The 23,138-nt window shown below is 34.6% G+C and overlaps 1 protein-coding gene and 1 long non-coding RNA gene across 4 annotated transcripts in view; both read left to right on the forward strand.

Moving 5' to 3' along the window:
* Positions 1-23,138, forward strand: part of LOC122635529 (protein O-mannosyl-transferase TMTC2-like) — a 235,297-nt gene that overhangs the window by 210,814 nt on the left and 1,345 nt on the right. For 2 of the 3 annotated variants that reach the window (XM_043825868.1, XM_043825853.1), the window contains 2 exons: positions 19,673-19,813; positions 21,284-21,368. In XM_043825868.1, coding sequence (XP_043681803.1) covers positions 19,673-19,813; positions 21,284-21,368 — 226 coding nt within the window. The remainder of the gene's footprint in view (positions 1-19,672; positions 19,814-21,283; positions 21,369-23,138) is intronic. The other variant, XM_043825859.1, reaches the window with a different exon arrangement.
* Positions 19,820-20,798, forward strand: LOC122635547. The gene is made up of 2 exons (XR_006328704.1): positions 19,820-20,372; positions 20,480-20,798. It is a non-coding gene; the product is annotated as an uncharacterized LOC122635547 (long non-coding RNA).

Here is a 23,138-nt window from a genome sequence, read left to right on the forward strand (position 1 = left end):
GCACGTGTTTCAAGGAAATTAAAATGGAATACGGTATCACTTTTCCCCTTTCTCTTCATTCATTTATGTATATTAAACGTTTAAATCAATTTGAAATGAAGGAAAAGTAATGTTATTGATCGATTTACAAACACACACGTAATGTTAAACAAAAATACATTATCGCAATTATCATTACCACAATTTCTCAATTTCTTGTGTGATATTTATTTAAGGTTTACTGTCATCCTTATGAAAAAAAAACTTCCGATAGCGTTTTAACTTTTGATGATTCGTAATGCAATGGGAAAATGAAAAATTTTTGTCTCTTCCTTTCTCTTTTGGTTTGTTAACTCGAAATATGTATGCATGTACAGAGGCTTCTTTTGAGTAAGTGCTTATAAAATCATGGAAATAGTTTAAAAAATAAATAAAAATTCTTTCTACGCGTCCGAATTTTTCAACGAAAAAAAAGCGTAGGACGATTTCGTATGCGATTCCGTAAATCTTTGTCGTTTCGTGACAAATGTGAACGACTTTTGCTTCGTGCAACCGCGAAATGATATTTCCGTGAGTTCTTGCTGATGAGAACGATGGGTGGATCCATGTTGTAGAGATGACTGAATATCGACCGAGCCTTTTCTAGTTAGAAAAGCAAAACGAAAAAAGAGTCAGTGAGATAAAAAGAGAGAGAGAGAGAGAGAAAGAAGATGAGATGAGGTGGCGGATATTCAGAGTAAAAAAAAAAAAGAAAGAAAGGTGCACTTTCACGAACGTCGCTACTAGTATCTATTATGCGTCATGCACTCGTAATTATGCGTCTCTCTTGTCGAGTTCGTAAAGAATTCATGGATGGTAATAGTTGTATTAGTGGTAGAGTCACGAAATATGTACACTGTTTTTGTACATGTTACATATATATATATATTATACATTTATTATTTATTATATATTATATATATATTATTTATTATACTTTTTGATATATTACGTATCAACCTTGAATATTTCTCTATCTCTCTCTTATTTATTCCTTCGTTTGTACTTAATAATGATGATAGTTCCATTATTTGGAATAGTTTCGATGAGACGTTCTGTATATATATATATATATATATATATATATATATATATATATATATATATACGTATATATACTCCTACTTTTTTAGGTCAAAGTCGTATCGTAGAGTTTTGTTTTTCTTTCTATCGTGTGCATCGATCGTTATATGTTGCATTAAAACGATATAATTTATAAATTTTTATAGTACGGAATATATATTGAAATTCGTAAAGGATTCGACAAGTTATTAAGTTAGCTAATAAGAAATGGTGGAATTTTTAGTAAAAAATACTGATGAAAATTCAGTAAAAAATATTTAATGAATCCTGTGAATATATATATACACATGTGTGCATATTTGTACACATATCCATTGAATATGGTATCGACGAATTTTTGTGTGAAAAATTAGTAATCGATTTAATAATCTATTGAACAACAGCATCATCAAATATAGGAAACGAAGTTGACCAATATTACAAACGATATTCGCAATTAATTTCAGTGAATAAGAAAGTGATAAACAAAACATGTTAGCTTTTCGATTTTTTCTCTTTTTCTTTTTTTATTCGGCATTAATCATGAGAAGAATAGTTCGTGGCTTCACCGTCACGGAGAAGCGGCAATCGAGGCCAAGTTTCGAGAAAAGTTCATGAATATTCTCTCGGATGAAGCATAAAAATAATGAAAAGCGAAAAGAAAAAGGAGAATCATTGATGAGAAACTTTTCTCCTAAGTCAGTTAACATTTCGATCGAAGTAGTACATATTGATAGGATTCTACACGGTTCACCTAATTGTCAAATTTAAGTATAAAAAAAAAAAAGAGAGAAAAAGAAAAGAAGTACAACAGAAGAACATGATTCTGTTAAAGTCGTTATAATCTTGAATGGATAAATTGATAAAAGATCAAAAAAATTGCTTGAGAAGATTATTCGCTATTTGTAAATTTTTCGTTGATGCGAGATAAACTGAGAAGATGATGGTTGACATTAAAACATTAAATTACGTAAGAACGTTATAAATATTAAATAAATTAAATTTGTCGGATATTATGGATGATATAACAAAGAAACTTTCATGACAGATATTTCGAGTTATTACAAGCATAATATCGTCGTATTCTTGCTCGTGCTGCCCCTCAAACACCGTAAAACGTATGATTAACAAAGGACGGAGCACTATCATTATATCCTTGATAATTTTGTACTACGAACGGACTTTGATAGGCACACGTTCATTTATTTCCAAGATCCTCTACGCAGTACTGAAACGAGATTGTGATTTTAGGAGTTAGATAGATTGCGGTCTAGGGATATTCTAATCGGGATTCACGATTAGAATAGCAAGAGCATTGTCTAACTAACATCTTTGTTAACTTCATTTCTTACACATTAACGCGTATATTTAATAATTTAATGTTAAATAGAAAGGATGTGTTTAACAGAAGATAATTAATTCATTAATATTAATTCATTAGTATTAATTAATTCGTATTAATTCACCTATTATTAATTTTAGTATTTATATTCATGTATATAGATAGATAAATAGATATATAAAAATATAAAATAATAAAACAGAAAAAAAATAAAAATAATCCATTGATGAAGAAATCAATTTCGTAAAATAATTAATTTTTAAGAATTAATTTTTAATAAAATTATTAAACGTTATTCTGCTTATTATATATTCTCGAAAAATTCGGAACGTGTACATATATATATATATATATATATATATATATATATATATATATATATATATGATGATTTCGTTTTCAAAATGAAAAGAAAAGTAGCGAAAAAAATATCCTCGACGATAATCGCTACGATCTCCGAACTAGAGAAAGCTCATGTCGGATCAAAGCCCAACTCTCCCGCGTAACAGTTTGACTGTTCCTTTTGTCCGAACGAGAAGAGTGATCTCACGTTTTATACGTCGTTTTAATAACAGCATTCCTTTGTACGGCAGTGTTTGAGTGGCTAATTAGGTGCTTGCAGCCCCACCGGTCGGCGTACAATGCTGCTCGAGGTAATTTTGCGGTCCCTACCTTCTTCGTCTATTCCCTCGTTTTGTCTCCCTCTTTCTTTCACTCCCTTTTCATACACATACACCTATACACGTATGTACGTCTATGCGCATGTTCGTTTGTTGCATACGCTCGTGTTTCCAACGTTCCTATGGGATAGTAGTAGCCCAGCTTCACTCTAACAGTGTACGCTCCAATCTCTGTCCTCTCTCTCTCTCTCTCTCTCTCTCTCTTTCTCTCTCTGCTGTTTCACATACACACACATACACACAGCCACGCTCGACATTCGCTCGGATTCGCATTTCGTCGGTCCGTCTCGCAATTTTAGCGAGGCAGCAGCGATGATCCCTACCCTCTGGCACCTCCATTTTGTCGTAGATTCGTTGGAGGGCTTGTACAATAGCCCTTCAACTTTTTCCTTCTCCTTTCTTCCTTTATGATGATATCTCTCTTTCTCTCTTCTCTTGGAACGTTACCAGGACAACACGACCTTGTCATGTCCTTTCGTTTCCCTCATCGTGTGTAGGACAGAAAAGGGGAGAAAGAGATATTTCATACTTCGTTTGATACTTTACCTCGCCTAATAAGTTCATTCGCGTTATATCAAAACCCGTTGCGCTTGTTATAAATAGATTAAATAGCATTAAGGTCCCCGAAATATGATTTACATTGCTATGATATTGATTGCTTTTCATTTAATATTTCCCGACATTATTATTACGCAATATTATGTAAAATTATGTAAATTAGTTCGGATGGTAATGCAGTTTAATTGTCCCAAAAATTTGTTCTAAAGTTTTATTGGTACCTTTTCGCAAAGTTGTCTCTCGTAATCAGAATATATTAGATTAATTGTTATTATATAATACATTTTATTTGTAAATAAATTTTACTTAAACGTACATTAATTTACAACTCGATCCGATATAATTACATAGAAATGGATACGCTCGTTTAGAAAAAAAAAAACAAAAAAACAAAAAAACAAAATAAAAACAAAAGCAAATAAGAAAAGAAAGAGAAAAAGAAAAAATCTAATTTCATCTACATTTCATTAAGTTTTGATGTCGTTACGATACAATTATATTAATTTTATCGTGAATGGTCCGATTACCTCGTTATCGTTGATGAAAAGCCAAACGTTCGTGGTAAATCGTAGAAACGGAGAGAATTTAACCGGGATTATGCGAATAGACGAACACGTTTTTTGAGATCCACCCGGCGGCGGCGCTGTCAGTACGGGACTTCGAATTCTGTTGAATGTCAAATCCAACTCGTACTCGACTCGACGTGTAGCCGTGCTTCCCGTTAGCTTGCCGCATTCATCGTACTCGTTTTCTATACCCGCGATTTTGTGATTTTGCGGGATTAAAATCTCCCATACTTTTCCCTCTTTTATTTCTTTTTCGTTCATCTTCGAAAATCCATTCGTTCGTCGAATATCTACCGAAAACATGAATCAACGTTCGTTCGTTTTCGTTAAAATGTTACAAATAAAAGTGCTTTTACTTCTACCTGACACTAACACGTACAAACATACCTTTTACAAATTTGTTCAAATTGTTACAATATATAGTCAAAGGATAAAAATATTAATCACAATATTTTTTACATCACAAAATAAAGCTTTGTCCCGATTCAAAACAAAACAGAATTGTATCCAAGTCAGGTCTCATGACAAAAAAAAAAGGATATATAAATCCGTTGAAAGGCATGATCTTTTGTTTGAAAAACGTAATACTTGTTCGAATATTTACTGAACTTATTTTTTATTTCCAAATAAAAAAGTCCCAAAGTTGTTAAAATATCAAAAGAAAATGTAATGCGAGGAACGGTATCGGGATCGATCGTTCCTTCCAATTCGATTTGATTAGAGTAAAAATAATTAAAAGTTATTCTAGATGACCTAGTAACGGGGCAAAAAAAAAGAAAAAAGAAAAACATGATGGTTTTCAACGGTAACCTCGCGCGGCCTCGGCTAATGCTTTCCCGAGGACCAACTGAAATGCACCGAGACGCTTTTAAATTACAAGCTAGGAACCTCGTTCGCCCACGCCGCCTCCTTCACCGCTCTTCTTCGTTTCTCCACCTACCGTTCTCCTCTTTCAACGTTTTTGTGTGCAATTTTAATTTTAACGCAAGCCATTCCCCGGCACAGCTCGCCACGGTACCGGCGCACTTTAATCTTCCAGAAGAACGTCCATTGTGTATCGTCCTACTCGTATCCATCTCTCTCTTTCTAGCTCTTTCACTTTCCGTTATGCTCCTTTTATCTCTTCTCTCCTTCTTCCTATCCCATATTCTATCTTTTTCTCTCGTTCACTCGCTCGCTCGCATATAGTCTAGTCGCCTATTTCTCACACTCTTAAATTTTACCGTGTACCATACACCTTTGTACGAGAGAAAAGAAAAGATCTACGTATAAAGAACGAAGGATAAAGAAAGAGAAAAAGAAATGGAGAGAGAGAGAGAGAGAGAGAGAGAGAGAGAGAGAGAACCGAAAGTAGAAAATTTTCACAACGATGTTGTTACCAGGCAGTGTTCACATGAATTAAACCATCTTTTCTCTCTTTCTCTCTTTATCCCTACAAATGCAACACACCTATCCTATCTCGCATTTCTTTCTTTCTCCTATATACCGTTCTCATCTGAGACCTTCGAATTTCGTTTCCAACATTTTCAGAGATGTTCCCTTAAAAACTATACTGTTTTATTTCAAGAAAGGAAAACTCAGTTTCTCTAAAAATAGTGATCCGTGAAACTAGATTCTTCACTTCGTTTTGAAATATTCATCCATTTAATAAAGTCGACGTTGTACGACGAGAATATCGAAAGAGCGATCTTGAAAGTGTAATCGCCTATCTCTCTCCCTCTCTTTCTCTCTCAAGCTTTCTCCTTCTCTTTATCTCTCTCTCCCGATCGTGAATCTCGAATGAAATAAACGGGATCAAGATAATGCTTCAAAGCTCGAACGTTTTTATGTACACAATCGGCTTTTCTTATAAGTAAGTACATCGTAGTTTCGATCGAACATAGCCGCCGATTAGATGAAAAAAAAAATAAAATAAAATAAAAAAGAAAGAAAAGGAAAATAACTCTTACGAAAGGAGATCACTTCTAAAAGAGAAAGATCTTAAAAAGATGAGAAATCGAAAACGATTGGGGAGATAAAGACGGAAGAGAATAAAACGGAGAAAGAAGATATAATCTTTTGGAAAAAGAAAAAAAAGAAAGAAAAAAAAGGAACAAACACAAAGATAGAGATATAAAGGAGACAGAGAAAAGGAGTAAGGTTAGTCGAATCTAGGGGAAATTTAGTTCCCAAAACGAGGGTCTAATCGCCGGCACGATATCTCTCTGGACTTTACGAGATCCCATGTGCTGCGACCAGGCGCAAACACACGCACACACATACACGCACAAACATTGAGCAAAGTCACACGAATAGACCAATAACTACGGAGAGAGACAGAACGTGCACGCATTCTGGAAAATACGAACCACACGAGCACAGATGCTGACATGGACACGGACATCGACACGCACATACAAACACAGACGTACAAACCTACTCACACAGGCTCGCGTTAAAGTACAAACACATTTACAGTTAGTTCGACTCTCGGGTACACACAAAGGCTGTAGGGTAAAACATCGTCGGCAAGATTACACCAGAGTTTCGCCGGTTTCCTATGTTTTATCGAGATGGCCCTTCTCTTTATCTCTCTCTCTCTCTCTCTCTCTCTCTCTCTCTCTTGCTCCTTTCCTTTTCCAACAGGACAGCGAGAATTCTAGCTGAAACACACTACCTCGTGGAAAGCCGGTTTGGAACTCGTGAATAATACTGTGTCCTCGTAGAAGTACGGAATGAAAGAGGTAGGGATGCGTGGTAGTAAGCGGGAAAAGCGGGAAAGGGGTCTGGATGGTATTGGGTAAGGCTCGAATTGGAGAACGTGTCGCATAATCCTTTCAATACGGACAAATCCTTCGGCGTGCAAAGGATTTTCCACGCTCCCCGATGAAATAATCGTCGAGCTCGATTGATTCGTTTCGTTCGATAGAAATAAAAAAAAAAAAGAATTGAAAGAACGAACGGGCAAACGAGTCGGCGATAGTCCATCAAAGAATTTTCGATAGGAATCGAGCTTTTCCGATGTTGTGTCGTACGTAAAAGATGTTTCCTACCTTTGTTACGAGTATTGAGTCAATTTCGCTCTATATTATCGATAATCGTTTCTACGTCGGACAAAGGCAATCACTTTCTTTTTATATAAAAATGAAGGCGATATCGTATATAATCGGACGAAATAAAAATGTTCATTCGCGTCATCGAGTAGATCTTCCTTTACGATCGATAAAATTTTCATAAAACGCAACGTTTTAATCGTGAAATTAATCGGAATCTCGATTGAACGAGGAAGTGTTAATCGATTGAAAGTTAATGTGCGAATGAGATCCGAGAATTGCTACGTAACACAAATAGTAAATATTGGAGGAAAGAGGATATAGAGAGGTAGATAGATAAAGAGAGAAAAAGAGAGAAAAAGAAAGAGAGGGAAAGAGAAATATAAACAGTGGTTCGTTGTCGACAGTCGATCGTAATGGAACGAAGTTTTTAGCGCGAGTCCTTCGACATCGAGTAGATAAAAGACGCTAGATACGAAATAGGTCTTTTATTACGTCCAGTGAATCGAAACATTTTTCTGCGAATCGAAAGTGTTTAAGGAAGTCGTAAAATAGTTGAAGGATAACGACGATGTCGCGTGTGGAAATAAAGGGGTAAAAATAGAGAAAGAAATGTTTCAATATAAACCAAACTCGATCAACGACCATTACCGATCGAATTTATATCTATCATGTTATATGTATATATGTGTGTGTATATGTATACACACGCATTCTCTCTCTCCCTCTTTATCTATCTATTTATCTACCTATCTATTTATCTATCTATCTATCTTTCTGGAAAACATTTTCGTAAGACTAGAAAAGATGGAAAATATTGTCCGATATCCATCATTATCGAATAACGCAAATTACTTAAGAGAAAAAGGTAGAGTCTTAGAAGGCAAGACCAAAACATGCTTATACTCTGCCAATCTCAGATGATTTATCGAGACAACATTTTTCGCTTTCGCCGCGTCAGCAGAATATTATTGATAAAGTAAACTTTTAAGACGCGTTCTAAGGCTCGACCAAAGTCGATTTATCTACATTACGAGCTACTACTCTACCTATGGTTTTAGAAGTCGATATTTTTCTGTATGAAAAGGAAAGAAAGATTTTAGACTCGTATGTCCGAAATCGATTTACTTTTTTAATAATTAATATTTACGATAAATATTTATGATAAATATGATTATAAGAAATAAAAGTAAAATTGACGAAATCCTACTACTCTTTTACAACTATAATATATTTCTCTATCTTATTAAGTTTAAGTTAGTTTTATTTAGTATGTTTCACAATCATTTTTTCAATTTACAACAGGTATTATCACAGAGTATGTAAATTCATACTTGTACCCAGAATTAACTCTCTCATTTTCGAGTATTACTCAACCCGAGTGGCAGCACTCACTTATCGATTATTGGGGGAGAGAGAGCGAGAGAGACAGAGAGAGAGAAAAGAGAAAGAGGGAAAAATCCTTCTTACGAGAGCGTGCTCATAGTTCTTTTTTCCTTCTGCCTCTTTGTCTCGTGAATTCTCGTTGTGTGCGCTCACGTACTCTATTCGTTTCTCCAAAGAAAATTTACCCTCGCTCACTCATCTTCGGAAAAATTCAATATTGTATTGAACGAGTACGGGTTAAAACAAAAATTCACTAGCATCACCAGTTAAGTGCCTGTAAAAGGACGATCTAAAAGGGGTCCGTCCGAAAATTTAATTTTTATCGCATCAGCATCAAATTCTATCGCCCTCCGTCTTGCATCAATAAAAAAAAAATACTCATCTCGGTTTCAATTTGAAGAAAAATCAAAACCGTTTTATAATTACGATTTTTTAATTCGGTTCATAACTTTTCTCAATCTCTAATTCTAATAAAAAAATTTATCCCTATTGAAAGCAAACTCATCGAACGGTATATGTGTGTATTAAAAACAAAGACTCCTGAAATCGTGTATAATAAAAACTATAGTTTATAAGTGAATAACTTTTTTTGCTTCTCTTTTTATTTTTTAGCACATCTTTATCGTGTTTACGTGACAGGTATCCAGTTTTATGTTAGTTAATATGGGATTTTTTTTTTTAATTTATATTTAAAACATTTACTATTGTTACAACCCTTTCTCTCGAGAACAAATTTTTTTCCTATAAATCTTTTTCTAATAATATAATATTGTGAAAAGTGCCATTAAAAACAAAAATGGTTCGCCTAAATCTAATTATCAAATCTTTTAATTATTAGATTATCGTGAATTATTACATCGTACTTTTTCTTCCAAATATTTTCAACACGTACAAAATTCAATTTAATCTATTATATATACTTTTGATTTATATACGTAATTGTTCCTTTACTTTGCATATTTGTATCGTATACGTTATTGTACCGTATATTTTATCGTATTTATTTAACGCAATTAAATTTCATACATACATATACGTATATTTATCAATTGTCATTTGTATTTAGTAATAATGAAAAAAAATAAAAAGAAATACAGAAAGAAATAGAAAAAAAAAATGTATATTTCGCAACTTTTTCCTACATTACCTAGTATGATATTCGTTTTAACAGAAGAGAAATCGAATAGGGGTAAAGAGACCTTCGGTTGGATTTGATATGCCTTATTTGCGTCCCATCGTTGGTTCTGATGCAACATGGACGGACACTCGAATCTAGAATCAAAGCACGAAGGGAGCCTCGCGGCGTCTATCGGATTATACTCAGCGATTAATCTACTAGCCTCACGAGCGTAATCAGTCGCTTGATTGTTCTACTCGAAGGGTTGCCACCGGCTTCGCTCGAATCTTCCCTTTCTCCTCTATTCCTCTTCTCTCCTGAATTCCCTGCGTCACTAACCCTCCGACGCCACTCGGGGCTATCCGCGAGAACCGATTCGTATTCCGGAAGGTGTCTCTCAGAGACAACGTGCATTTATTACAAAATTAGGAGGAGATCTAAGCAGAATGCATGATTTCCCTAATTCTAGCTGGGACGACGCGTGTCCTTTTCTATCTTCTAACGGAATAGCAAATTCGTTTCTATGAAACGTTCAAAATTATCTCCTCTTTGTGTTTTTATTTTTTCTTCCCCTTATTATTCTAAACCTTTGAAAGCTCCTTACGTTTAAGTACACTCAAATTAGAAATGAGTTAGAGACACAGAGAGAGAGAGAGAGAGAGAGAGAGAGAGAGAGAGAGAGAGAGAGAGAGAGAGAGAGAGAGAGACGATACTAATGTCAGTATATTTAAGATAAGATAAATTATAAATTATCGACGTAGTTTATAAAGAATTAGAATTAATAAGAAATCGAAGTAATTTCTTAAAACAAAATATCAAGAATTATATCGATCGAACGTTTATATTGTTTCCTTTGTTATATTATATATTTATTTTTTACATTTAAACGATACTTTACATTACTTTACGTAAATCATCGAACATTTTAACGCGAATTTTCGAATGTTATAACTATAAATATAAACACATACGCACATAATGATAGAAAAGATATCTATTAAAATAACTTTTTTCTAATTTCGTTCATTTATAAAGAATACAAAACGTTCAGATATCAATTTAAACGTCTCTATCCTGTGTATTCTTTATTCTTCTTTTTCTTCTTCTTTTTTTCGTTCTTCTTCTCAGGAATATTCTCGATTTAAGAATCGAGATAAGAGAAAGTGAGGTAGAGATTAAGGGCAAGAGAATTCTTAAGAAAAGAATTTCCTTCTACGACTCTTTAAAAGGAAAAAGGTTCAATTTTAGTGCGCGTCGAAGTGAAAGAAGAGAAGACGATCTAACGATTGCCGTTTAATAGTAGGAAAGCCTCGAAAGATTTAACGCGTAATCTTCTCGTATCTAGCATTGATGAATTTAATTCGAATCAGGAATGGAATTATCTATTCGTCGATTTGAAATCGCTAGAAGATGATCTTACTATATAGCAGGTGCGTATTATACTACAAAATGCTTTAACGCTCGCATTAACACGTTAAACGAAATTACCTTCGTCTCTTTCTATTTCTCTCTCTCTCTCTCTCTCTCTCTCTCTCTCTCTCTTCTCTTTCTCTTTATCTATCTATCAGCTATCTATCTCTCTCTCTCTCTCATACACTTAGATTCACTTAAACTTCCTTATGGCTATCATCCTTCTCTCTCTTTCTCTCTATCTCTCTCTCTCTCTCTCTCTGTCTTACTTTATACGTCCTTCGAAAACAATTAACCATGTAATTTCCTTGCTCGATCTGCGACATTAATTGTTTGCCCTCCGAGCCGAAGGAAGGCGGAGCTTCCTGACAGACGCAAAGTTCTGCGAGAGGAACGATTCACTTACCGGAAAGTGTCGTACCGGAGGCCAGGAACTAGTATTACGCTCCGAATCAGCGTGACTCCCCGTGCGACCGTTTCCCATGTATAATAATTGCGCAATTAACCGGACCACATTCCCTTCGTCCATTCCTCTCTCTCTCTCTCTCTCTCTCTCTCTCTCTCTCTCTCTCTCTCTCTCCCTCTCTGCTGAGTTCCTCTTACTAAATGTCTGCGGTAAAGACAAATTTCTCAAATTAAAACTTTGAAGGAACCGAAGCGTCAAGGGACTCTTCAAATACGTTCGAAAAGTACTCCTTCGTTCGTTCGTTCGTTCGTACGTTCGTGTCATCCTCATTCGTTGATTTTGATCTGTTTTCTCGAATTTTCAAGAACAAACCAAAAAATAAAACCAAATCGACGAATTCGAGTCGAATGGACCAACGAAAAATTGTATGAACGGTACACCGTGCCGGATGATTAATTAAAACCAATATGTTGATCGCGTTGATTAATTGACGCCGTTGTAAATGGTCGATATAGGAAACGAAATTAAATTAATTTACAATTAATTATTCGCAGGTGAGAACGGCGGCATTTTTCTTCTCTCAGTTTTGGTCTGATCGATTGATGAGAAACGTAGTTAGAGAATCGTTGTGGAATTATCAAAATTGTTTATACGAAGGGATCATCTTTTGTCATTTATTTTTCATTCGAATTTAATTGAAAACAATTTATAAATTTGTAGCAAAAGCCGAGGATAATGTTCTATCGTGCGTAAAGTATTTCAACTTTTATCCTGATTTGATGAATAACATTTATTTATTTATCGTCCAAAGTTTTTAATGTATTTCGAAAAAAATCCTAAAAAAAGTGTAAAACGAAACTTGTAAAAATTATCGTCCATACTAGCATCCACATATGTATGTATGTATATATGTACGCGGCATGTGAGATTGGATACAAAGAAATTAGATTTATTTTTTCTGTTACATCTGTCATACACGAACCAACGAGCAATCGAATAAAACCGTTTATCGTATATAGGTATAATTGAGAGTGACGTTTCGTAGTTTAATTTTATAATGAAATTACTTTTTTTATTTTTATTCTTAAATGCGATATGAGAACCGTAATAATTTTTTAACGAGTTGTACATGAGAAAAGAACGACATAATGCCTAGTCAGATTTTAGTAACGCGTAAGGTGGCTTATATAACGGTTTAAACGGCTGAGAATCAAAGATGAATATATCTGCCGTCATCGCGGTTGACCCTTCCACACTAACTATGCTTAAGCGAATACGCAAAACGCAGGGTGCCGCGTTAATCGGATTATTCTCAGCGATTAGTCTCCTTGCCTATCGCGCTCATGCTCGTTCGCGTCAGTATACGTTTGGTCGTGTTCCTTATGGAAGAAATAGGTATGTCCGACATTCTCAAAAATATTATTTCATGTACCATATCGTACTACGTAATAAATTTATAATTAATATCCAGGCAAGATATGCACGAAGGAAACTTGATTAGTATTAAAAAGTAAAAAGAAAAAGATAATTATCGATAAGATATAATATTATAAATTATGGATAATTAATAACATCTAAAATAACAATAATCGAATATAATGATATCTGATGTTGACCATGATAAATATCTAATAAAGGAATAAATAATTATTATACGAGATATTACTATCATTATTTTTACCACATTAAATCAAGAAAGCAATTGTCTCTTGATGTCATGACGAATTATGCCATTCTTAGTTGTTCCCATATACCTGCGTACGTACGTACCTACGTACATCAAACGCGTCTTTGCGGTCGCTTTACAAGCGTTACCAAGCAGCTGTCTAATTACAAGGCTCCCCATTTCGTCGACTCTAATTGTTTATCCCACATCCATGTACGAAGATACATATTTACGAGAGTAGCTAACTCATACTTTTCGTACGAATGAGCACGCAGAGTAATAGTAGGTACGATATATGCATTGTATATGAGTCAGAGCCATTTCCAAAAGCCGTTATGTCTAGTAAAAATCAAAATTGTGATTTTTTTTACGCCATCTGTTAGACCGAACCGAAACTATACATTTTTCGAATGTGAAAAATAGGAAAAACACATTTGTTATCATGGATGAAAATACCAATGAAAGTTGAGTACAGTTCGAAATCACGTTATGTCCATGTTCAGAACAGTACCAAAACCCGTTGTATTCATCTACCATTTCACTGCAACAAAACTATGCTGTTATCGCTATATGACTAATACTTTTTCAAAACCCGTTATGTTCTATTTTTCTTTTTTTTTTTCCATAGTAATCTCTTGTAGTCACAGACCTTGTTAAACTGCAAGACGTCATAAATCATAAATGAAATATCGAAGAAAAAGTATGGAACATGTGCTCGTTAGATTCGTATTAATATTCTCAACAACATAAAAGATTAGAGTATAGAGTTAATATTTAAAAAATATATAACCATAATAATGACTTCAATATCTTGACAACAACATCTTCAGATAAAATAACTGCAAGACGTATTAGATTTATTTATATAGTTTAAAATCAGACACTCTTTATATTTTATTGACGCTACAAACAGTTCCAAAAGCTATCATCTCTCAATTATAGAATCAAAATCTATTACGTTCAACAAATTTTTATTAATTTAAATAAAATTATTGCTATATGACTTCCAATTCTTATATCGACTAAAACGGCATAATTGTTATCAAACATTAAAAAAAAAAAAGAAAGAAAAAAATACTGATAAAATGTCCATTTAGAATTCTGGCGATTCCGAAAAAAATAAATTTTATAAACGAATAATTTTCATAACAAAGTTAAGAAATAGACGACTCAATTATATAACTGTGCTTCATATTGTTTCACTGGTGCTACGTAATTTATAATATTAATCGTTTCAGTTCTCACAGAATATGCATTCATATACACTTCATTAACCATATTTACAAAATAAAACAGAACGCCCGGCAAAATGATCGATTCATTTTTGTACTGTAAACCCGAGTTTCTAAAAAAATGTCGCAAATGTTAGAGAAAAGTCGATAGTAGGTTTTGCATTGTTTACAAAAATGAGATAAGTAACGTTTAATTATTAAAAATAGTAATTATATTCAAGAAATAATTTTTTATCGCATTCATATTTATATTTACTATTAATGTATCTATATTATCCACATATTAATATATATGTATATATATTTTATCACACACATATATATATAATCATTCATATTTACTTTTTAAATCAATTTGAATATATCACACAATCTTATACTTCTATCTTTCTAATTTTTACATTTCTTTCTTTCATTTTTTTTTTATCATATTCTCCCGATCTTAGAAGATAATTTTTTCTTTAGAAAATATTTCTTTTCTATATATAAAATATAAAAATATAAAAAATAAAAAATATAAAGATAAAATATAAAAATTTACTATTCAATTCTATTCTTCGATTAATATACAAATAATGAAGAATATATATATATATATTACATACATATGCAATATATATGTAGTATATATGTAATAATAACAATTGAAATATCAGGAAAATAAATGACGATGCGAAGTGATTGCTGCGTGAGCGTGTGCATTAATTATCTATTATTACCAAATTAGAGCGAACCCGTCGTCTTGCTCCGCGCAAAATTCATAACGTTGGAACGTTCGCGAGTTAATACGACTAATGACACGTGAGTAACGAACGATCGAGCAGTCGTCGTTGTTGGCCCGGCTTTCGTGTCTCGTTGTCGTTGTCGTTGATAACTCCCATGAGAAGACGAACTAATTATATGTTCGTTGATTCATTCGTTTAGTCGGTGGCGCTCGTAATTACACTGAAAAGTCCTCCGTCGCTAATTCGCGATCGTTAATATCGTCGAGAATAGCGGGAAACGATAACTCGTTTAAAACGGAAGAAAAAAAAGAAAGAAAGAAAATTTCTCCGTGAATGCGTGTATCTTTATCTTTCTTTTTTCTTTTTACTTTTTTTCCTTTTATTTTCTTTTTTTTTATCCTTTTCACTCCCCTTTTTCCCCATTTGCTTGTTGGCAAGTATTATTACGAAGGATATTCCGTGTTATCAGTGTCCGTTTTTCCAAATGAAAAGTACATTTCTATAGAAGAAAAAAGATAGATACACATAAAGAGAAAGAGAGAGAGAGAGAAAGAGAAAGACTGTCACGTGTATTACATTCACCAATGAACCAGGATATCCTTTTTATCCTATACATCGTTGTGTGCACATTCCATAAAATGAAACAGACCGATAATGCGGAAAAACGCGTAGACCTGAGCACACATCGGTTGGTAAGCATTATTCTCGTTTTTTGTTGGCTCGCTACGATCGATTCTCTTTCTGTCGCACGCTTTATCGTCCACGCCTTTCATCGATCGTCATGAAACGATGTCACGAGACACTCGCGAGCACGCACGCGCCCGACTACGTTTTTCTTTTTATATAACGTTTATTTTTTGTTTTTCTTTCATATTACAACTATCGCTCTCTTCTTCGTTCTATTTAATTAAGTAGATACAACTCATCTTTTATGAATATCATGAAATATTTCTTTGTAAAAATGAATAAATTCCTGTTCTCCATTTTCTTTCCTTCTTCTTTTCTTTTGTTTATTTTTTCTTCTTTTTCGAAAATTTATCCGACGAAGAAAATTGTTATAAAGGATATCCTAAGGTTACACGAATGAAATATGTTCGTTCCTTCGAACTATGTCGATATGAGAAACGAAGCCGTGTTACAATTATTTTCCGACTATAATCTTTTACAAAAGAGAAAAAAAGAAAAAAGAAGAAAGGAAAACGAGATGAGCTTTCTTCCCGGGAGCGTTTCGACATTGTCCTCGTCGTCGTTGTCGTCGTCGTTATCGGTGATTATCCTGGTACAACGTACAACGAGGACAATGACGACGTAAGAGAAGTTTGAAAGAAGTCTGTAATAAACAATACGGAAAATGTGGAGATCGATGTTTTAACGTCGATGTCGAAAGAAGATCTTTAAAGGAAAAAAGAGAATCGTGAGCATGCTCTAACAATAAACGATGTGACAACGAGAAAGAGAAAAAGAGAGAAAGAGATGGAAAGAGCTCGATGTTTAAAAAAAATATCAATAGATTTTTCAAATGGCTCTGCGTATATGTACATGCGCACATATCAACATTATCTTCTCTCTCTGTCTCTCTATCTATATATCTAACTATCTAACTATCTATCTATCTATCTATCTATCTATCTATCTACCTATTTATCTATCTCTGGTTGCTTCACTCGCTCTATCCAGAGTACAATAGGTGAGCTGCGATCGATGGTAAACCATTAGCATAATTAACTGCGTGTCAGACACGTGATATATGATGTAACCGCTTTTATCCGTCGTTATACACAAATATAGGACGATCAAAAAAAAATATCAATGTTGTAGATAATGAAGCTCCAGAGAAACGGAAATGACGGTTGGTAAATCCGATTTTTTCTTTTGGAATTATGAATATGACCGAATCGCGGAACCATTAGCGAAATCAACTTCTCGTCGAATTAACGTTATTTCGTTCTTTTCGTTATACTTGCTTTTATCATGATAGTGAGATAGCAATTACGATGACGGTCAATTGGGACATAGAAAATAAATGAAAGAAAGAAAGAATAACGAAATCGCGGGTTCTCTTTCATCACATCGATAATCCGTATGGAAAATTGCGAAAGTTTGAAAAATCGATAGAAAATGCATATTTATCTACTATATCTACTATCTATCTACCATTGCCATTCTCCCTTAGCAAGGAGATAAACTTAAACTTCGTCGCGTTTACTTTCGATCAACAAATCGATTTCGAGCTTGCATTATCGACGAATATGAATATTCATAGGAAAATTTCTGTCCCTTTTCTTCACTTAACTTCATCTTTTCCATCGTCCTTTCGTCGGGAAGGAAAAGTTTCAACTAAGACGACGGAAGCAAAGAAGTTCGATCGTCCAAAAGGATTCCTTTTCGACCCTCCTCGTGGATTTAAAGTCGGAAAGATTTAAAGAAAAGAAAGAAAGAGAAAGAGAAAAAGTAATGCTGGGTATTGGCGGCAACCGACGTAGCAATTTTCGATGAAATAAAAGAAAGAGAGAGAGAGAGAGAGAGAGAGAGAGAGAGAGAGAGAGAGAGAGAGAAAGAACAAGCATTTTCAACGGAGTAAGAGAGAATGAATAGCAGGAGAGTAACAAAACGATAGTAACAAATAGAAATCGATAACTCGGGAAAGCGATAATGACGGTGCACCATCTGGTGCAGTGAGTGGCTTGTAAGCCTAAACGCGACCGCGTGTAACACATTTGAAAAGTAGTCCAAGTGAATAATCACCGGGAACAATGCCTACGATTACATTTCTTCTCTTTCTCTTCTTTCTTTTTTCTCCGGCTATACTAAAGTTTCGTAAAGTGGATTATTTGACGATGTAACCATGCTTTCTTTTTTTGCATTTCTCCAATTCTTCGTTTTATCTTTTCTCTCGGCATTATACTCTGTGATATTCCAAAAAATATCGGAAGTGAACAATTTTACTCTCTTTCTCTCTTTCTCTCGCTCCCTCTCTCAAATCTTTTCTTTTTCTCTCTTTGTTTTATACATATACCTTTCGTTAACATTTCCACTCGAAATCTTTTATTCTTTTTTTAACCATATACCTTTTATTCTCTCTCTCTCTCTCTCTCTCTCTTTCTCTTTCCTTTTCTCTTTTTCTTTCTGAAAATAAATCAAAACTAATTAGACACGTCTATCTCAACGCGAAGAATGTGAATTCCAATTTTAAAATATTTCATAAAAATGTTTAAACAAAGAACGAAATGGAGTGTAAAAAAGAGAGAGAGAGAGAGAAAGAGAGATAAAAGAATAGAGATTTTCGTGCATAAGCGGAAGCAAAGGTAAATCGAACTTTTCATGATGTGCTTCCCATTACTTACGCGTGATCGATACAGATTATTTCACGTTGACCTACATAATCAGCCGACACGAAATGTAACAGAGAAAGAGAGAAAAAGAAAGAAAGAGAAAGAGAGAGAGAAAGAGAGAGAAAGAGAGAGAGAGAGAAAGAGAGAGAGAGAAGAAAAGAAGATCTATCGAATCATGGAACAATCGAGTCGGGCAAGAGCGAGTTCGATATTCGATCTCTCTCATTTCTTCCTTTTCTTTACCTTCGACTTGCCATTTGTCTTCTACGTTCGCGAAGGTTCGCCAACGTCTCTCCTCTCCTTTTATTTCTCCTTTTTCACCTTTTCATTCTTTTTTTCTCTATTCGTTCTTTTTTTTTCCTTTCCTTTTCTTTTTCTTTCCCTCTCTTTTTCTTTTCTTTTTCTTTTCCCCTTTTTTTTCACTTCCCTCGCACGTCCAGCGTGAACAAAATCATAAAAGTTTTTAGCCTACAAGTTCAAGACGGTAAGATACGCGTTCTACCGGTCTCCCTTTTTGTGTTCTCTTTCGGTCCAATAACAAAGGGAGCTTTCGGTGTTGGTTGCTCCGTAACGCTACCCCATACTCTACTTACGAAAACTCCTTTCGATCTCTTCGTGTACGTGAGCGCCGGATCTTCGAGTTTCGTTGGCCATTAGCGGCAGCCGTCGGCCCTGAAAATCAGAAAACTTCTTAACCCGATTTCCACCTACCGCCCTCTCTCTTCTCCTCTCTCTCTCTCTCTCTCTCTCTCTCTCTCTCTCTCGCTATCATGCTATCCTTTTCAAACCAATTACCTCTTTCCTCCACGGATTTATCGCACGCATTGAAATATTAGTCCGTAAGTTTTCTGCGCGCAAGGTGGACTTTAAAAACTATTACGGTGGTCTTTCGATTTCGAAGAAATCCGTCATTTTTCGTCCAGCTAAAGAAAAAAAAGAAAAGAAAAAAGGATATTTATATATATGATATTATCGTTACATTTACGAGCGAGTAAGAACATTCTAAAGAATTCTTACATTGTAATTTACTTTTCATAAACGTGCTTGTAATTTGGTAAACCTCCTCCCCCTCCTGGTTCGAGCGTTGTTGAAACGTAATTACTTGGAGCACGTAAAGAAAGATTGGCTTGTCACTTGCAGAGCGTTTACAATCTACTGGGAGAGACGTTGTCGAGGCTGCAACAGTATGCCGAGGCTGAGAGATGGTTCCAAGCGAGTTTGGCCAGCCAGCCTGACCATGTGCCGGCCCACATCACTTACGGAAAACTTCTGGCTCGAAACGTAAGTCGTTACTAGTTTTAAATCGTTTCCACCTTGTCGGATCGCCGCGAGTCGAGTTTCCAAGTCGGATTACGATCTGACTTACGTCATCCGTTGAACTTTCGACTTTGTCGGTAGGTACTTTGAAAAGAGAGAGAAGAGAGAGAGAGAGAGAGAGAGAGAAGAGGAATAGAGGAGAAGTAAGAAAAAACAAAACAAAAAAGAAAGAAAAAGAAAAAAGAAAAAAAAATTAATGTCCTTTCCTATGAAGTTTGAAACGACTTTGAGAAAGTATGTTCCATGTCTATCGTTTCGTACGAAACGTTTAAATGTCGCGTTACAAAACGCAGAAAATGTCGACCAAACCACCTCCTCTCCTCTTTACCCAACAATCGTATATTTTCCACGACTCATCGAACAAGAAAGTTAGTTCATAGGGAGAATACGTTATGAAAAGAGTGGAAGATCGTCGAATCCTTCCTTCTTCGAAAATTGATAAGCTCGGCGCGTTTGCTCGTCGACGTTCCTTAGTCCGATCACGTATCGACCTACATCACTTGACAAACCTTGGACTCGACACGTAAGTAGTTAGAGCTATTTCGACCGGACGAATGCGTCAATTGACCAACAAAATCTTGTTCGTACACGAACGTTGACCCACATCACTTGCCTCGATTCTCACAACAGGAAGTCTACATGGTCGGACAAAGTGATTTTTATGGTAGAATTGACTTACACCAAGGAAACGCAAGGAGAAAGAGAGATTATCTACGAACCGTTCGAGTTGCTTCTGTGCAAGAAAAAAAGAAAAGAAAAGGAAGAAGAAAAAGAAGAAAAGAAAAGTAAAGAAAAAAATAGAGGGGAAAAAAAAAGAAAAAGAAAAGAAAAGAACAATGAATTAATCTCTCTCAAGATGTACGAATTAAATTTGATATTTCTTTGTCGTTGTTGTCAGTAATGAATATCAGAAATAACTAAGATAATGTTATATATTTGTTTATAAATATATTCACGTGAACCATCGGTCATTGATTTAATTCGGTCGTATAGATGATTCGTTTGGATGCATTATCTTTTTATCGTTTTTCCTTTTTCCTTTTTTTTTTAATACGATACGTATCGACATAGAAATTTTCGATGGAAGATGAATGGTAAATTTGATGAATTTTTTATTAAGACCACTTTCGTCCTAATCACTAACATACGGATATATCTGTGATAATCACGTTTATTTAACAAATGCAAATAGGAAAGTCTCAGCGAGTAGATTGTCAATACATTAAGATTCTCTCACCTTTCTTTTTCTTTTTCTTCTTTCTTTTTTTTTTTTACTTTTTCTCACACTAACAACTTCCTCCTCCATTTCCGACTTATCTTTTCGAACTCATTTATTCGATCAAATAGATGCTCGAGAAAGTAATCAAGTAAACGTTTTCTCATCTCGCATTGGATGATCGAACAGTGAGCGCTGAAGCGTTCTTTCTTTTACAGTCGAGTCGCATCCTGGAAGCCGAGAGATGGTTCCTGAGAGCCCGTAGGTTAGCGCCGGACGATCCGAGCGTACACCATCATTACGGTAGGTGCAACAGAATACTGTTTTAATTAGAGCTTCCTCGAATTTATCGATGAGAAACTCCTTTTATCAATTATCTTAACCAGCTCTTGATGATAACAATCTTCTTAAATCATCGATTTTCTCTTCTTTTCTTTTCTTTTTTCTCTTTTTTTCTCGTTTTATTTTTGATTCTGAAACATCCAATAGGCATTCGCCACGTTGTAGATATAGGTTCTTCTTCGTTATTAGGATAATGAAATCCTCATCCATCTCTTGTCTCTCTCTCTCTCTCTCTCTTTCTTTTTCTCTCTCTTTCTATCTCTTCGCTCTTATCCTCGAAATTGAATGTCCTCTTCCTTAAAGTGAAAATTCCTCATCCATTGTAACAACAGAATAATTGATTCTTGAGCATCCTAGAGAATCGCGTACAAAGAGGTAGTCGAGAATTTCCTCGGTAGGGACAAGATGTCGGGACAAAGTGGATATCCGAGAATCGAGGAGAATCGTTTTGCGAGGAAGCCAAAGGGGACAGATTTGCCATAAATACTGTCATAATATTTGCGAAGGGGTTGCTAAAGCATGAAAAAAAAAGAAAGAAAGAATAAAGAAAGAGAGGAAGAGAAAGAGAGAGGAAGAGGGAGAGAAATGATAACAAATCGCAACGAATAAGAAAAGATAACTTCGATATATATATAGAAATTCCCGTCTGAATTTGTTTCCTTTCACACGTTTCCTCGCTTATTCATCGAATAAATATTACATATTTCTACATTTTATACCATAAACATTACATGCTTTCTCTCTCTCTCACTCTCTCTCTCTCTCTCTCTCTCTCTCTCTCACTCTCTCTCTTTTTCTTTCTCGCTCTCTGTCTCTCTTCTTTGATGTTTTATATATTAACGAAATGTACAAAATTCATATCATCCAATATCGGATTCAAGTTCGAGAAATAAAAATTTCCTGAACAAAATTCGTTTTCCTTTCACACGTTTCTTCATGCTAATTCATTGAATAAATATATGTTATTACGTTTTACGTTACAAACATTACAAGTTTTTCTATCTCTTTCTTCGAACGTTCCAACATTATTAACACGTTCACTTTTTGATGCAATCTAGCATAATCAATCGATATATTTATCTAATATCTTTCATAACTTTTAGATGAAAGATATTGGAGAATTCGTTATCATAATTTTTCTATTATACTACATATATTATTACCACATATATTATTACATAGACAAGCTATAGTATTTTAAATGTTAGGGAAAAAATTTAGCTTTTCTATCTCCTTTCTTCGTCCTCTTACAACTTTGATATTTTGCTTTAACAAAGCGAGGACACTCGTATAATAATAAACATCGAATTCAAATTCGTATGAAAATTTCCAATTAAATATTTGTCTCTTTCGCCTGTTTATCATTAATTGTAGTAAATGTTATAACATTATGTATCACAAAAATTCTATGCTTCTCTCTCTCTCTCTCTCTTTCTTTCTCTCTACCACTCTCTGTTCTTTTATGATTTACTTTTTTTTTTGCTTCTTCTTCTTTCTTTTTTTTATTTTTTTATTTTTTTAACATCGTGCGAGAAACTCACATCATATCATCGTGGAAAATAACGACGACGCGAAAATTTCAAAGAAAATACGTGCCACCGTATATCCTTCGAACAAATGTTTTCCCTATACGGCGAAACAATAAAACGGAGCCCCAAGTGCCATGCCCGAAGCTCGTCGTTATTTTTCATCGCTTTCCTCTATCGACGCTCGCGTTCGCGTTCGCGTTTG

The sequence above is a fragment of the Vespula pensylvanica genome, chromosome 1, assembly GCF_014466175.1.
Source record: "Vespula pensylvanica isolate Volc-1 chromosome 1, ASM1446617v1, whole genome shotgun sequence".
Taxonomy (NCBI): domain Eukaryota; kingdom Metazoa; phylum Arthropoda; class Insecta; order Hymenoptera; family Vespidae; genus Vespula; species Vespula pensylvanica.